The sequence below is a fragment of the Salmo trutta genome, chromosome 32 (genome assembly GCF_901001165.1).
Source record: "Salmo trutta chromosome 32, fSalTru1.1, whole genome shotgun sequence".
Lineage (NCBI taxonomy): Eukaryota > Metazoa > Chordata > Actinopteri > Salmoniformes > Salmonidae > Salmo > Salmo trutta.
In genome coordinates, this window is record NC_042988.1 from 7,757,914 (window position 1) to 7,774,174 (window position 16,261).

At 39.0% G+C, this 16,261-nt stretch overlaps 2 protein-coding genes across 2 annotated transcripts; both read right to left on the reverse strand.

Annotated features, from left to right (window-relative positions):
• Positions 1-3,271: 3,271 nt before the first annotated feature.
• LOC115170597 (interferon a3-like) lies at positions 3,272-5,198 on the reverse strand. Its single transcript, XM_029726858.1, has 5 exons — positions 5,054-5,198; positions 4,772-4,849; positions 4,495-4,644; positions 3,713-3,805; positions 3,272-3,498 (listed from the first exon to the last, which is right to left on the reverse strand). Exons 1-5 carry the CDS (start codon positions 5,186-5,188, stop codon positions 3,403-3,405), a joined length of 552 nt encoding a protein of 183 aa, XP_029582718.1. The 5' UTR covers positions 5,189-5,198; the 3' UTR covers positions 3,272-3,402.
• Positions 5,199-12,108: 6,910 nt separating this feature from the next.
• On the reverse strand, positions 12,109-15,252 carry LOC115170949 (interferon a3-like). Its single transcript, XM_029727359.1, has 3 exons — positions 14,818-15,252; positions 14,429-14,506; positions 12,109-12,435 (listed from the first exon to the last, which is right to left on the reverse strand). Exons 1-3 carry the CDS (start codon positions 14,899-14,901, stop codon positions 12,346-12,348), a joined length of 252 nt encoding a protein of 83 aa, XP_029583219.1. The 5' UTR covers positions 14,902-15,252; the 3' UTR covers positions 12,109-12,345.
• Positions 15,253-16,261: the final 1,009 nt, after the last annotated feature.

A 16,261-nucleotide genomic window follows, 5' to 3' on the forward strand; every position in this document is an offset into this window, starting at 1 on the left:
CCTGGTGAGCCACTTGCTCATGATAATGTCTTACCAGCAAAGTGGTGACATGATGTGTCCATGGGATGATGAGAGGATGTTTTTCGTCTTGTGACATGTCGGCAGAGGATAAGCGGCCTCCCACCCTCAGCAACCCATCCTCATCAATCACTGGGTTCAGCTATTTGAGTGTACTTTGTTTTGGGAACTCTTTTCCTTTTTCAAGGCATTTGAATTCCTCTTTGAAGGCTTCATGTTGCACATAGTGAAAGATTGCTGTTGTGGCTTGTGACAACTCACTTGTACAGCATGGTGTATTACAGTCATGTCAGCCTCTGCAGTTGGTGTTGTCCGTGCCTTCATGGAAGGATCTGGCAACATGAATGAGTCGTGCTGTGGCTCGATTGTGAGCTTTCCAGCTTGAGAACCTCTCAAAGCGATGAGAGCCATGTTGAGCTCCAGTAACCTTAGTGGCGAAGGCTGTGACATTTGGTCGAATCTCTGCATCTGCGGGAGGCTCTACAAGGTCAAAATTGATGGTCTCAGGCTCTCTTGAGTTTGCTTGGGTCAGGAAAGGTGGAACTGAGAACCATCTGGTGTGCTTTAAGAGCGCAGCTAGTATGGGCCTGGTTGCATGGTCTGCTGGATTGCTGTCAGTGTTTACATAACAACACTGATCTGGATGGGTAGACTTCCTGATGTGAGTTACCCTATTGGCAACATACACATAGAATCTTTTGGTGACATTGTGGATGTAACCGAGAACTATCTTACTGTCTGTGTTACGGCAATGTCCATTTCGTCTCCGATCATTTCATACATCTCAACAGCTAGCACAGCCACACACAGTTCTAGGCGTGGGATAGTGTGGGCCGGTCGAGGGGCCAATTTTGATTTCCCCATGACACTCACTGTGGTCAGAAGAGAGTTCTCTGATTAAGGCTTTACCTTGCATTGTTATTGGAGGCACGAACCCAAGGGGTCATAAAGACTACTCACTGTGGACAGGATGCCTCTCCGCGTAAAAGGACACCTGGAATGTGAAGCTGTCTGTTTCCAGGTTCCAGGAAAGTCCCAGGCTCTGTTGAAAGGGGAGAGAATCCACTCTGAGGTCCAGGTCTTTTAAGTCTTTAGTATGGTCCTTCATGGGAAGGCTTCCATAACTATTTTGCTATTGGATGCAATTTTGTGTAGTTTCATGTTGGACTCTGCTAACATTGCTTGTGTTTTTCTTAGAATGTTGATAGATTCTTCTATAGTAGCTACTGATGTCAGCCCATCATCGATGTAAAAGTTCCTCACTACATATTGCTTGGGTTTTGACCCATGTTCCTTCTCACCCTGTAGAGCTACTCATCTCATGCAGTAGATGGCTACGGCTGGTGAGGGACTGTTCCCAAATACATGCACTTTCATCCTGTACTCAGTTATGTTTCTATCTGGGTTGTTGTCTACCAGAGAAACCTTAAGTAACCTCTGTGATCCTCACATACTCCAAAACAGTAAAACAGTTGTTGCACATCTGCCGTTAGTGCAATGCAATGCTTGCGGAAACGCATTAGGACGCCCAAGAGTGTGTTGTTTAAGTCTGGATCACTGAGCAGAACGTTGTTAAGTGACACTCCTTGACACTTAGCACTGGAGTCAAACACCACTCTTACATGTTCAGGTTATTGTAGATGGTAAACTCCAAATATGGGCAGATACCAGCGTTCTTTGTCTCCCTCTAGTGGCGGAGATTTGATTTGGTCGTTATCCAGCATCTTTTGCATGAAGAATAAAATGACGTTTCATGTCAGGCTTTTGGTCTAAAAGTCCTGCGAAGTGATTTGAGACGGTTCATGGCCTGCATGGCCTATTGTCTGGCATCATGTCACAGTCTATCAGAGTAGGGAGAGTGAGCTGCATGTGTCCGTCTATAGACTCCACCATGAAGTTCTCCTGTCTGAAGTCTCTGTTACCCCAGAACAGGTCTTCATGGTGTATGGAGCAGAGTTGTCATTGATTTTGAAGAGATTCAAAAACTCTGTCTTGGCCAGAGATTTGTTGCTCTTTTCATCAAGCACTACATACATTTTGACAACATTCTCTCTTTTCCCAGCTGGATAAGCTTTGACTAGGAATATTTTTGACTAAAATATATTTTGATTAGTTTAACACTTTATTGTTTACTACATGATTCTATATGTGTTATTTCAATGTTTTGATGTCTTCACTATTATTCTACAATGTAGAAAATAGTAAAAATAAAGAAAAACCCTTATTAAAGAATAAAGAAAGAAAGAAAATTATAGCCGTAAGAAGTTAAAGAATAAATATATAAAGAAAATTGTGTAATGTAGTCTCCACGAACTATGAAATGCGTTATGAAGAAAATGGTATAGTCCAACGGTTGCCTACACGAATAAAAGGTCTTTCTGACTCCAAATACACCAGTACTCTAAAGAATTAAGAGAGAACAAGCATAGAAAACAGTATTGGCATTAATACAAATAAAAATACAATCTAAGGCTTCTATTATAATATAATTATTTTGGTGACAACCTGGTTGATTAACAATATTTGGTTGTTATCACTTTTGGTTAATTATATAAATATATATGGGACATAAAAAAGGCAGTTTCTCAAATAACTTTCAAAAGATTGTTCCAAAGTTTGTCCCCGAAAAAGTTTGTTCCTAATTTGTGAAGTTGTACAAAAATGTGTGTATTTTCCTACGTATTAAGTAGCACAAAAATGTGTATCTTTTCACACAAATTAAGCCACACAAAACTCACAAAAATGCTCGAAATATGCAAAATACTTTTCGTACATATTTGCACGAATTGAGTGTGAGATTGTGTTGCAACACAACAAACCAATGTGCCAACGTGATTTACACCATTGGTTGAAACAATGCAAATATTAACAACCACTGTATATCTTCAAAATGTAGATAAAACTAGAATTGTGATTTCATGGATCATCCTTCCTTGCATCTATAGTTCTGTGACAGTGGTTATTTGTTTCAACCCCATCTCTCAGATATTTACAAAAATTGAGTGTGCTTTGGTTTTGGTTCAATTTCAGAGTCCCCGTTTAGAAAGTCGGTCTATAAAAAAAATAAATGCATGAAAAAATGAATGGATGAATGCAGGCATGCATAAATGCATGAATTAATTATAAAAGTGAATGAAAACAATATGAGTAGTTGTATGTATTTTTTATTTAATTGTATTATAAATAAAACACGAATAAATAAATGCATAGTGTACACATAAATCAGTCTACGAATATAAATAAATAAATAAATAAATAAATAAATCAGTCATTCAGTCAATCTAGCAGCCGGCCAGTCAGTCAGTCAGTATATATATCAGCCATCAATCTGTTAGCCAGCCTGAGGAATATGTCACGTCTCCAATGATGATTCTGTGCTTCTCCTCACGGCTTGACTCTGCTGTCAATGAATTTCTTGAACTGCACCAAGTTTTCGCGAATCTCCTTTCGCACAATCTCCCATGCGCATGCGCTGTGTTCCTGGAGAGCGTACAAGATATACATTTTATTTCAGTCAACTCAACCACTGCAGGTGTTGTTGCTCCAACGCATCCATCGACATAAAAACGGCACTTGGCAATTCCAAGTTTCATATGTGAGTTGTGGCATTGAAATGAGTCTTATTTCTGTTGATCTAGAACTTTTGCTCAGATTAATTTAGCCTCTATTTGAGGACATTTGAAATTGGACCCACCTTCTCTTTCAAGACGGTGTTCAGCTTGTTGAAGTATGTTTTCAGAGTAACCGACCATCCATCTCCAGAGGATTCCCAAACACCACCTACGACCTGGAGACAATATAAAATGCTGGTGAGTGCATTAATTATGTCTTATGAGACGGTTATGAAAATATTAGAAACATATTTGGTGTGTTTGAAGTGTTTCAATTATTTAATTACCAATGCCCACGATTGTCATCCCCCAAAATGCACTGAGTGTACACCACATTAGGAACACCTTCCTAACATTGAGTTGAGCACACCGTTTTACCCTCAGAACAGCCTAAATTCGTCAGGGCATGTGTTCCACAGCGATACTGGCCCATGTTGACTCCAATACTTCCCACAGATGTGTCATGTTGGCTGGATGTCCTTTGGGTGGTGGACCATTCTTCATACAGAAGGGAAACGGTTGAGCATGAGAAATCCAGCGGCGTTGCAGTTCTTGACCCATTCAAACTGGTGCGCCTGGCACCTACTACCATACTCCCGTGAAAGACATATTTTGTCTTCCCATTCACCCTCTGAATGGCACACATACACAATCCATGTCTCAATTGTCTCAAGGCGTAAAAATCCTTGTTTAACCTGTCTCCGCCCCTTCCTCCACACCAATAGAAGTGGGTCTAACAAGTGAGGGATCGTTGCTTTCACCTGGATTCAGCTGGCCAGTCTATGTCATGGAAAGAGCAGGTCTTGCTAATGTTTTGTACACCCAGCGTATAACCTATAGACTACACAAGAGGGATCATACTTACACATAACTCTAAGTTTTGAACTTGACGATATATGACGTTTTGGAACATGTTAAGTTTTGTTTTGTTCCACGTAACAGACGTCAGACTGTTGTTGTATAATTGTTCCACATATCGCATAGCCTCCAATGCGACCACATAGACGTCCTCACCCTGGATAAAATAAAACAGGGTTTTAGGCATTGGGTGTCTAAATAAGTGGTTTTAAACTTCCAATTACACATACTGTACTTAAGTTATACTGTACTTTAGGCTATCAAAATGCTGAAGTGTCTCCTACCTCTGTGTTCTTGTAAAGATCCTCTGGAAACGTTTGTTCGACGTTTTCTTCTGCACACATAAGTGGAAAGAGTCCACCCTGAAATAGAATTCATATTAATATCAAGAAGTAAACTATATTGTGATAGTAACCTTAAATGAAAAATTTTGGTTCAGAAAGTGAAAGCATTGCTTAAAAATATATTGTGCTATAATGCAAAATATTAATTTTAATATCATTGCGAATTTTGCGCATCAATTTGTGCACACCAAATAGCGGACTGGTGCAGTTTAAATTCCTCACCATATCTGAGAGCAGGGCTATGCTCACATCGTTCAGCTTCCCCAACCTAAACTGCGTCCACCTGCAAGGTTTTGATGCTGCTGTGCCTTGGCAGAACAGAGTCAGGCAAATGCTCAACCATTTCAATACAGCCATGTTAAGGACGGATTATCTTAATCTTGATTGATATGATGCCTAGATTGTTGAAGTTGCCCATTTTATATGACACAAGTATCGCTACATAAAGGTATCAAAATCCCTTTGTGGTGAAGAAGGGTTTCATGCTTCAGACTTTCGCTTCCCTTTATAAGCCCCACTTTTCAGGGGGTTTATTCTTAATTATTCTGTTGTAAAACTAATCAGAAAAGGTTTGCCTATCAAGTTAACAGTTTTCATATGTAGAGAATTGCATTGAGCAATGCATTTCATGCTAACATATTCAGCAGGTGTTAAAATGTAGGCCATATTGAATATTAAATACTAAGAAAACCATGGCTGATTTGTTATTTCTATAATACAATGGTACATGGATCTCTCCTATGAAATGAGGGCCATGTTCAGTATAAATATGCTGTAGTTTTGGACATTGCACACCACATTTTTCAGATTCTGTGTGAAACGTTTTTTTGATAGGCGTAGCACGGAGATCCATTTTTGCTCACACACGTTTAGTCTGTTGTTGACTCTCTTTTAATCCGGTAGTGCAGTCTGAAGCATTACTGAACAGTGTTAATATTGCAAATCTTTGAAATAGAAACACGTTTTAATAATAGAGTAACTGGTAGTGTTGAATGAAGACTAAAGCCGCCGCCTCTAAAATGGAGAGTAGAGTGCGGTGGTGTTGCGGTGGTGTTGCGGTGGTGTTGCCAGCATGCAGGGGAATTACTTTTCCTTTTCTCTTATGCGCTTCATTCTTATTAAATTGATCGGTAAATTCCAAGGGGTCTTTTTAAAGTTAGTTCATTTTTGTTTAAAAAAATAGTTATATGCCGTAATTTTGCCGTGACGATGACGTGTGAATTTGACCGAATGTGAATGATGATGACGCTAATGATGGTTATAGCTATATTTTTCTAAACTTTTATTTAACCATGAAAATCCCATTCAGATATAGAATCATATGAGGATGATGATGACGTTAATTGGAGGTGTAGGTTTCTGATTATACAGTTTTTATGTTAAGTCTTTATATTAGGTTACCTTGTAACAATGAACTAACTCATCATAGCATTGATTGTTCATGACTGTTGGCCAATCAACAAATTAATGTTTATTTTCAAACTTGAGATGAATTTCACTGTATTTGTGCAGTCAGTTAATTACAAATGTTGTTAAATGGGTCAACAGGTTTATTTCGCAGCCTACAGTCGTGGTATGAAATAAATATATTACATGTGCTAATCTGTAGTGCATAGACTCCACTACGCCGTTGTTTTGAACTGCATATTGTCTGTAAACAAATGAATGCATGAAAGACTGAATGGATGAATGCATGGATGACTAAATATGTAGATTAATACAAACAATATGATAATAGATGCATGTTCTTTTTATTTAATTTTAATATAAAAAAGAAATGAATAAATAAATACATAGCCTTCACATAAATCAGTCAGTCAGTAAATATATCATCCATCAATCTATTAGCCAGCCTCATGTACATGTCACATGTCTCCAATGATGATTATGTGGTTTGTCCAACAGACCTCTTCTTCCTCACTGCTTGACTCTGCTGTCGAGGAATTTTTAAAACTGCACCAGTTTGTAGCAAACCTCCCACGATCTCACATGCGCATGCGCTCTGTTCCTGGAGCGCATACAATACATAATTGTTTTAGAGTCAACTCAACCACAGCAGGTGCTGCGCTAACGCATCCGTCGACTAAAACGGCGTTTGGAAATTCCATGTTTCACATGTGAGTTGTGGCACTAAAATTCATCCGATTTGTGGTGATCAAGAACTTTTCCTCTGATTAATTTAGCCTCTTTTCAAGGACATTTGATATTGGACCCACCTTCTGTTTCAAGACGGTGTTCAGCTTGTCGAAATGTGTTTTCATGACGCGTTGCCTGTTGTGACCGACCCTCCATCTCCAGAGGATTCCCCAACACCACACCCGACCTGGTGACAATAAAATGGTGGTCAGTGAATTTGTTTCGTATTAATTAAAGTTCTGAAAATATTATAAAAAAATAATTTAGATTAAATCACAAATTAAAGACCTGTGCCATTTATTGTCTGCCTCCCAAATATATCTTAGGCTACACCATGATGGATCATACTTACACGTCCCTCTAATTTCTTAACTTAACTAGGTCATCTGTTTTTGAACAGGTTCAGTGTTTCCTTGTTCCACGTGACAGGAGTCAGACCATTAAATAATTGGGCCATATATCCCAAAGCCTCTAATGGAACTACAGAGACGTCCTCACCTGTGTAAAAGAAAACAGGGGTTTAGGCATTAGGGTGTCTCATAAATTCCATGGGTCAACTTCCAATTTATCATTTTGCAATAGTAAAATATCATATACTATAGTTTAGCCTATTAAAATCTTGCTATATGATACTGAAGTGTGTCCTACCTGCGTGTTCTTGTAAACATGCTCTGGAAACATGCGCACGACTTTTCTTTCAGAACTGTAACTTGTCCACCCTGAAATAAAGTGAGCTGTATTGGAATAGTAACCTTACATGAAAAATTGTGGTAAAGAGAATGAAAGCATTGGTGACATATAATGTGCTGTAAAAAAAGTAAAATAAATGTAGGCCTAATAATGAGATATATTGAGAATCAAATTGTGCACACCAAATAGCGAACTGGTGCAAAAGTTAGGGGACTGGTGCATAAACTGCGTCCACCTGCACAGATCGGGGTCAGCTGTGCCTCGACAGAACAGAGTCAGGCAGATACTCAACTATTTCAATAGAACCATGTTTCTTTTGATAATATTTAAGTGAAACAGACTTTCGAAATGATCAACAACCGATTATCTTAATCTTGATTCGATATGGTACCTACATTGCTAAAGTTGTTCATCTTATAATTATCCGAAGTATCGCTATACGTGAAGGTATAAAACATTCCTTTGTGGTGAAGAAGGCTGCAGGGTTCAGGCTTTAGCTTCCCTTCACAAGCCCCACTTTTTTTTTGCTATTGTGAAATTAATAAGAATGTTTTTTGTCCAGCAAGTTAACAGTTTTCCTACATGTCCATGCAGAGAATTGCATTTCATGAGGTTAGAAAGTAGTTATTCAGCAGACAACTATTATTTTACCTTTATTTAACTAGACAAATCAGTTAAGATCAAATTCTTATTTACAATGACCGCCTAGGAACAGTGGGTTAACTGCCTTGTTCAGGGGCAGAACAACAGATTTGTACCTTGTCAGCTCGGGGATTCGATCAAGCAACCTTTCCATTACTGGCCCAACATTCTAACCACTAGGCTACCTGCCGCCCCATATTCAATATTGAATATAAAAAAACAAGAAAACAGTAACCTATTTCGATAGTATAGTGCAGTGGTATTGGCTTATCTTTTCCTTTTCTCTCTTGGTGTTCATTCTTATTACATTGATTCGGTAATGCCAAGCGTCGGCTGGAGTGGTGTCAAGCTCGCTGCAATTGGACTCTGGAGCAGTATAAACACGTTTTCTGTAGTGATGAATCATGCTTCACCATCTGTCAGTCCGACGGACAAATCTGAGTTTGGCGGATGCCAGAAGAACTCTACCTGCCCGAATGCATAGTGCCAACTGTAAAGTTTGGTGGAGGAGGAATAGTGGTGTGGGGCTGTTTTTCATGGTTCGGGCTAGGCCCCTTAGCTCCAGTGAAGGGAAATCTTAACGCTACAGCATACAATGACATTCTAGACAATTCTGTGCTTCCAACTTTGTGGAAACAGTTTGAGGAAGTCCCTATCCTGTTTCAGCCTGACAATGCCCTAGTCCACCAAGCAAGGTCCATACAGAAATGGTTTGTCGAGATTGGTTTGAAAGAACTTGTCTGGCTTGCACAGAGCCCTGATACCAACCCCATTGAACACGTTTGGGATGAAATGAAACACCGACTGCGAGCCAGGCCTAATCGCCCAACATCAGTGCCCGACCTCACTAATGGTCTTCTGGCTGAATGGAAGCAACTCCCCGCAGCAATGTTTCAAGTAACATCTAGTGGAAAGCATTCCCAGAAGAGTGGAAGCTACTATAGCAGCAAAGGGGGATGAGAAATTTGGACAAATTATACAAAATACATTGTATTCACAAGTCGGGGAAATTACCACTAAGGACCCCAAAGTCAAGCTTAAATGAATTTATGTCTATTCACGCCAGCGGAGAGATTACAGACAAACAGCGCTTCATGTGGAAGTTAGTCAGAAGCTCTGACGAGTTATTTCCCTCAGCATATTTATACTGTCTCTACGGGTTACACAAAGATAGCCAACTGTCTCCTTTCTCAGCAAAGCGTTTGCTCTCAGAGACCGGGTGCGGAGGAGAACAACACCTGGCAACCACAGTCTGGGTGTCCTGCCAATATTTTCACTCCCGCTGAGCCGACCTTGTGAGAGCAATCCTCAGACACCCTGTCTGTCTACAACAGGTGCATTTCTATGTATTAAACAGGTCAAACATGTAGAATAAACAGTGGTGTAAAGTACTTAAGTAAAAATACATTAAAGTACTAATTAAGAAGTTTTTTGGGGTATCTGTACTTTAATTTACTATTTATATTTTTGACTACATTTACTTTGACTTCATTACATTCCTAAATATTATTATTTTCCTCCATACATTTTCCTTGCCACCCAAAAGTACTCGTTACATTTTAAATGCTTAGCAGGACAGGAAAATTGTCAAATTTATGCACTTATCAACAGTACATCCCTGGTCATCCCTAGTGCCTCTGATCTAGCGGACAGGGGCGGAAATCCCAGGAGGGACGGGGGGGACACGACCCCCCCATCCTGGGAAAAATATGATTTGTCCCCCCCAATATATCACTGTAAACATAACTATGTAATTTAAATAATATTAATAATACGCAATGAAAGCAATTGTGCTGATTATAGATATTTAATATCTCATTTTTAAGTTTCAAAAGATTGCGACCCCCCACCCTTTGCCTCACAATGGTTTGATCCACTGCCAGTTCCTTCGTTGTCAAGGTAACAGAGGGTTTGTATCTACTGTCTGAAAGGCACTCAATGCACGTAACTGACGTGAGGTTAATCCAGTCAATCGCCATAGCAATGTTTTGTTTTATGTTGGCAGGGTTCACACACATACTAGCTGAATTTGCAGAGCTAGCGAGCAAACATTAACTATTAAGCTAGCTAGTACCTATTCCAGTTATGTGGCGTTGTCAAAGATGGAATCTTTGCTCTCGTTATTCCAAGATCAGCATGCATGTAAGTTGGTGCTTCAAAGTCCCTGTGATAAGGTTAGCAATAAACTGAAGTCCAAACTGAACAGAACTAGACTCTGTTTTACCATTGTCTTAAATATATTTAATGGTCTTGTTGCAAAAGCTAAATTGTCGCAAGGGAACTTTTATTTATTTATTTAATTTCACCTTTATTTAACCCGGGTAGCAAAGATTATAGCAGACACCACTGAAACGGAATTGGTGCTCACTAGTTTTGCAAATTCAGCTATTGTTGGAAGCCAGCCAATATGAAACATGATTAAAATTACAAAAGGTTGCAGCATATGTTGTGTAAAGGTTGAACTCATACAGCTGTCAACTCTTGTCACTGCAATCCGTTTCACATTTGCTAGCTACCTTTTAGATCGAAGCCGATATAGAATGATAGAAGATAAGATGGTAGAAGCCCATCTCCTACTGTAAATAACCTACACACTGTGTGTGTGTGTGTGTGTGTGTGTGTGTGTGTGTGTGTAGCCAGCCAGGTAGAAAAATGGCAGAAAAAAAGACGGACATCAGAGTATTTTTCAGTACACCAAAACGCAAAGTAAGAACCCTAGTAGCCTAATATCTCAAAGACTAGTTGATAAAATGTTCATAAGAAAGAAGTGAAATACTAATGGAAATGTTTCACACTGATGTCATTAGGCAGAGCAGGCAACAGATGGCACACAGACAGCAGAGCTGAGGACAGATGGGCAGGGACAGACTGGCAGAGACAGGGAGTCTCAGGTAAGTTTGTTGAGTCTTTGTTTGGCAACATTATGAAAGGTTCTCAATTTTTTTTACTTGTAAAATAGGAACATAATTGGAAAATGCCATGGATACCCCCACTCTCAACTTAAACTGGTGACTGAACTAAGATTTGTTAAAGGCAATGGTATTGCTGTTGTGATTAGTTGTGTAGTTTTGGGTACCAGTAGTTAGGAGTATGGCAAACACCTTATTTTTTTGGTTCCTCAATATACATTTACCATATTACAACGTAGGCTATGCGTTACAGCACTACTTTTGGTGTCCCCCTCAGGAATTGCTCTTGAGAAAATGTCATATAATTGTCCCCTCCAAAGTTAATATCAGATTTTCGCCCCTGCCAGCGGACTCACTAAACACACATGTTTCGTTTGTTAATTACATCTGAATGTTGGAGTGTGCCCCTGGCTATCCGTAAATTAAGAAAACAAGAAAATGGTGACGTCTGGATTGCTAAATATAACGAATTGGAAACGCTTTATACTTTTACATTTGATACTTAAGTATATTTTAGCAATAACATTTACTTTTGATACAGCCTTCCGTGTAGCTCAGTTGGTAGCGCATGGTGTTTGCAATGCCAGTGTTGTGGGTTCAATTCCCACGGGGGGCCAGCACAGGAAAAAAAATGAAATGTATGAAATTGTATGAAATGTATCCATTCACTACTGTAAGTTGCTCTGAATAAGAGCATCTGCTAAATCACTAAAATGTAAATACTTTAGTATATTTTAAACCAAATACTTTTAATCAAGTAGAATTTTACTGGGTGAATTTTACTTTTACTTGAGTCATTTTCTATTAAGGTATCTTTACTTTTACTCAAGTATGATAGTCGGAAATTTTTCCACCACTGAGAATAAGTGTGAGACACTGAAAAAGCAGGAAGAGACACAGTAAAATTCAAATAGACACATTTTCAATATGTAATTTTTCACAGGTTATTCAAGCAGACAGGTAATACAGTTCAGTTCAACATAGGTACAAAAGGGACATACAAAATATAAATGTATAATAATAATAAACGATGATTTATGCATTTAAATATAATAAATAGACTAACAGGGTCCCACGTGATTGTGTGCATTCTTTATAAACTGTTAAGGGCGTAGCTTCTGACATGAGTCCGGATGATCAGTTAATCTTTGCCTTAAAAATATCCAATCTTTGCAGATGACGTTTGGTCTCTTTCCTGATGAGCTCCCACGCCTGTGCACTGTAGTTCTGAAAAACAAAGGAAAATGTACATATTAGTGGTGTTGACTTTCTGGTCATACAATGATCATATTGTCTTGAACAACAAAGGGCTGGGGCCGTATGTAATAATGTATGAAGCTTCTCAGAGTAGGAGTGCTGATTTAGGACCAGTTTTGCATTTCAGATCACTATAAATAAGGACAGAGGCCTGATACTAGATCTGCACTTTTCTGAGATGCTTAATACATATGGCCCTAGAACCCAAAAAGTCTTTCAAAACTGCTCCTGCTTAGCCTACTTTATATTCATTTGATTAGATGTATTGAGGCTAGGGGGCAGTATTTTCACGGCCTGATGAAAAACGTACCCAATTTAAACAGGTTACTACTCTGACCCAGAAAATATAATATGCATATTATTAGTAGATTTGGATAGAAAACACTCTGAAGTTTCTAAAACTGTTTGAATGGTATCTGTGAGTATAACAGAACTCATATGGCAGGTATAAAACCTGAGAAAAATTTAATCAGGAAGTGGGAGAAATTAGAAATGTAGTTTTTCTTTTGAATCCCTTGAAAACCTACAGTGACATAGGCTTTATGTTGCACCTCCTAACTCTTTCATTGGCTGTCAACAATCTTTAGGAACTGGTTTCATCCGTCACCTGTTACCGGGCAGAAAATTGTGGCTCAGCCAATCACTGGCCAGTCTGAGGACAGGTGTCTTGTGCACCACGTGACTTTGTTGTTTTTTATTTTTCTTCTGGGATGAATACCTATTGCCCGGTTGTAAAATTATCTCAATTTTACGTTAAAAAATACCCTAAAGGATTGATTGTAAACATCGTTTGACGTGTTTCTACAAATGGTAATGGTGTTTACATTTACATTTACATTTAAGTCATTTAGCAGACGCTCTTCTTATCCAGAGCGACTTACAAATTGGTGCATTCACCTTAAGATATCCAGTGGAACAACCACTTTACAATAGTGCATCTAAATCTTTTGGGAGGGGGGGGGGGGGGGGGGGTAGAAGGATTACTTTATCCTATCCCAGGTATTCCTTAAAGAGGTGGGGTTTCAGGTGTCTCCGGAAGGTGGTGATTGACTCCGCTGTCCTGGCGTCGTGAGGGAACTTGTTCCACCATTGGGGTGCCAGAACAGCGAACAGTTTTGACTGTGTTCTGGATGGTTCAACAAAACAGACGTATTTGGACATAAATGATGGACTTTGCAGAACAAATGAACATTTCTTGTGGAAGTGGGTGCCCTTCTGAGTGCATTCCGCCGAAGATCAGCAAAGGTAAGAAAATATTTCGAACATATTTTTAGAGATTTGTCACGCAGTGGTTGTAGGCTAACTGTATAGCTTAGCATTGAAGGCTAAGTTCTGTACTCAGAATATTGAACAATGTGCTTTTTCCGTAAAGTTATTTTGAAATCTGACAAAGTGGTTGCATAAAGGAGTAGATTATCTCTAATTCTTTAAATAATTGCTATAAATTTTGTCAACGTTTATGAGTTCTTCTGTAAATGTATGTGCCAATTCACCGGCAGTTATGGGGAGAAAACATTTTCTGAACATCACACGCCGATGTAAAAATGGGGATTTTGGATATAAATATGAAATTGATCGAACAACAAATGCATGTATTGTCTAACATGATGTCCTAGGAGTGTCATCTGATGAAGATTGTCAAAGTTTAGTGCCGCTATCTGTGCTTGGAAAATTGCTTTTTTTTTGCTAATGTGCTATGCTAAAATAATCTAATGTTTTGCTTTCACCGTAAAACCTTATTGAAATCGGACAATGTGATTGGATTAACGAGCAGAGTATCTTTAAAATGCCTTATAATACTTCAATTTTAATTTTGAGATGATTATTTTTTTAAATTTCGCGACGTGCTATCTCACTGGTTGTTGTCCAACCAATCCCGGTTTCAAACCTGCTCCTGCTTAGCCTAGTTTATATTCATTTGATTAGATGTATTAAACATGTTTCCATACGAAACCGAACTCACCATTTTTCTCAGAACCTTCCTATTCAACTCCTTGAAGTAGCGTTTCAGTCTCCTCTCAGGTTTCTTGGCAGGTGATACCTGTTGGACAAAATTAAAACATTAGCCTCCCACTGAACATAACAGCCCACATAGATTTTCTCACTTGTACAGTTAGTAGTCTACACCTAAAGCAGGGCTTTCCAACCCTGTTCCTGGAGAGATACGGTCCTTTAGGTTTTCACTACAATCCTAATCTATCACAGCCGATTAATTAGCTGGTTGATTAACTGAATCAGGTTAGTTACAACTGGTGTTGGAGCGTTAACCTACACGAGGAAAGCTCTCCATGAACAGGGTTGGAGAGCCCTGACCTAAACAGGGATTATACTTTAAATAGACCCATTACTTACACAGGAATTAAGGTTCTCCAATTGGCGTTCTAGAATGTTGAGGAAATCGTCCAGCTTTTTCTTGTCCCAGGTGACAGCCTTCATATTCCCATCAAACAGTTTTGTGATTTGATAGATGGTCTCGTTCCGGAATCTGACTTGGTCCTCAAACTACACATGAACATGTAAAAAGAAGATTAGAAACAGTATAGGCTCCAATTATGGCATAAATTTAACATTAGGTCAAGACTGCTATACTAAAGCAGATTAGAACATGATAAGTCATAATTCTAGTTTTTACCTTGGCTTCATCTATGTGTCTGTAAAGTAATGTTGGGAAAAAGACTGGGGCATCCTGCTCTGTGATGTCTCCTCCCTGGAATACAACCAATATAGTATGTTAAGTCACGCGTCTAAAAGTATAGCTTATACTGCAAGGACAGTATAGGCCTAATGTATATTGCTTCTCGTGGTCGCTCTGTCATTATAGCCTTAGCGCCCTTTTACTATGGCTACTCAAATATAGATTACAGTCTTCTAACACAAAGGCTGAACATGAAACACAATAGTATTCTGATAGGTTGGTTGTTTTGCTGTCCTTAATACATGCATTCAGTCTCCTCTTACAGTGTGCTGATAACTCACCATCTGGTCCAGCAGGGAAAGGTATTCTGAGCTCAAGTGACCGTAGTGGTGTCGGATCCAGTCACAGCAATGACACATGCTCTGCATACTGCAAATAATAAGACAAATACACGTCCAACTCTGCATTGTATACATTGTAAATAGTAGTTTGCTTTGCTCTTAGTTTTCCAGTTGAGTTTGAACATTTTGGCTCTTAAGGAGTTTTATTTGGAGATGGGAAAGCGAAAACTGTATGGAGAATATCCCCGATTAACCTACCGGAGGCGGGGACTTTAACTTTTCAGACTCTAGCACATGCAGGCAAAGGAATTCCATGTTTTGTCCGACTTCTGGACGAACAAATGCCAGCGTTGAATGATAGTTTAACCAAAACAATATAGGTTATTTTATTTAGATATAGGCTATTCGCGAGAATAAGCTATACGCGAGCTAGGCTTTTAACTGACATTAACTTCGCGTGAAACGCAAAAAAAAAAATCTAAAAAAGTCTGATAACAAAATCGTCGAAGTCGAAATAAAACCCCAAACTATGACATTTACCCATATAATAAGTCAATTTAGTGGGTTTCGTTCCCAAGTTAGTCCGAAATATTGTTTCGTGGCGTTCTTGCAAGTCCTCAATGTTGCGTTTCAAATGAAAAGTGAAAGGGAGACGTCTGCGTCTCTCATCTTCTCATTTCAACAATGACGGAACCAACTTCCACCAGCTGGTGATGCAATTTTGACGAGCAGTGACAACATGATTTGTTGGAACGTTGTCCTTTTCTTTACAAAGGACAAATGAAAAATTATATCTGACCGTACACTGAGTGTACAAATC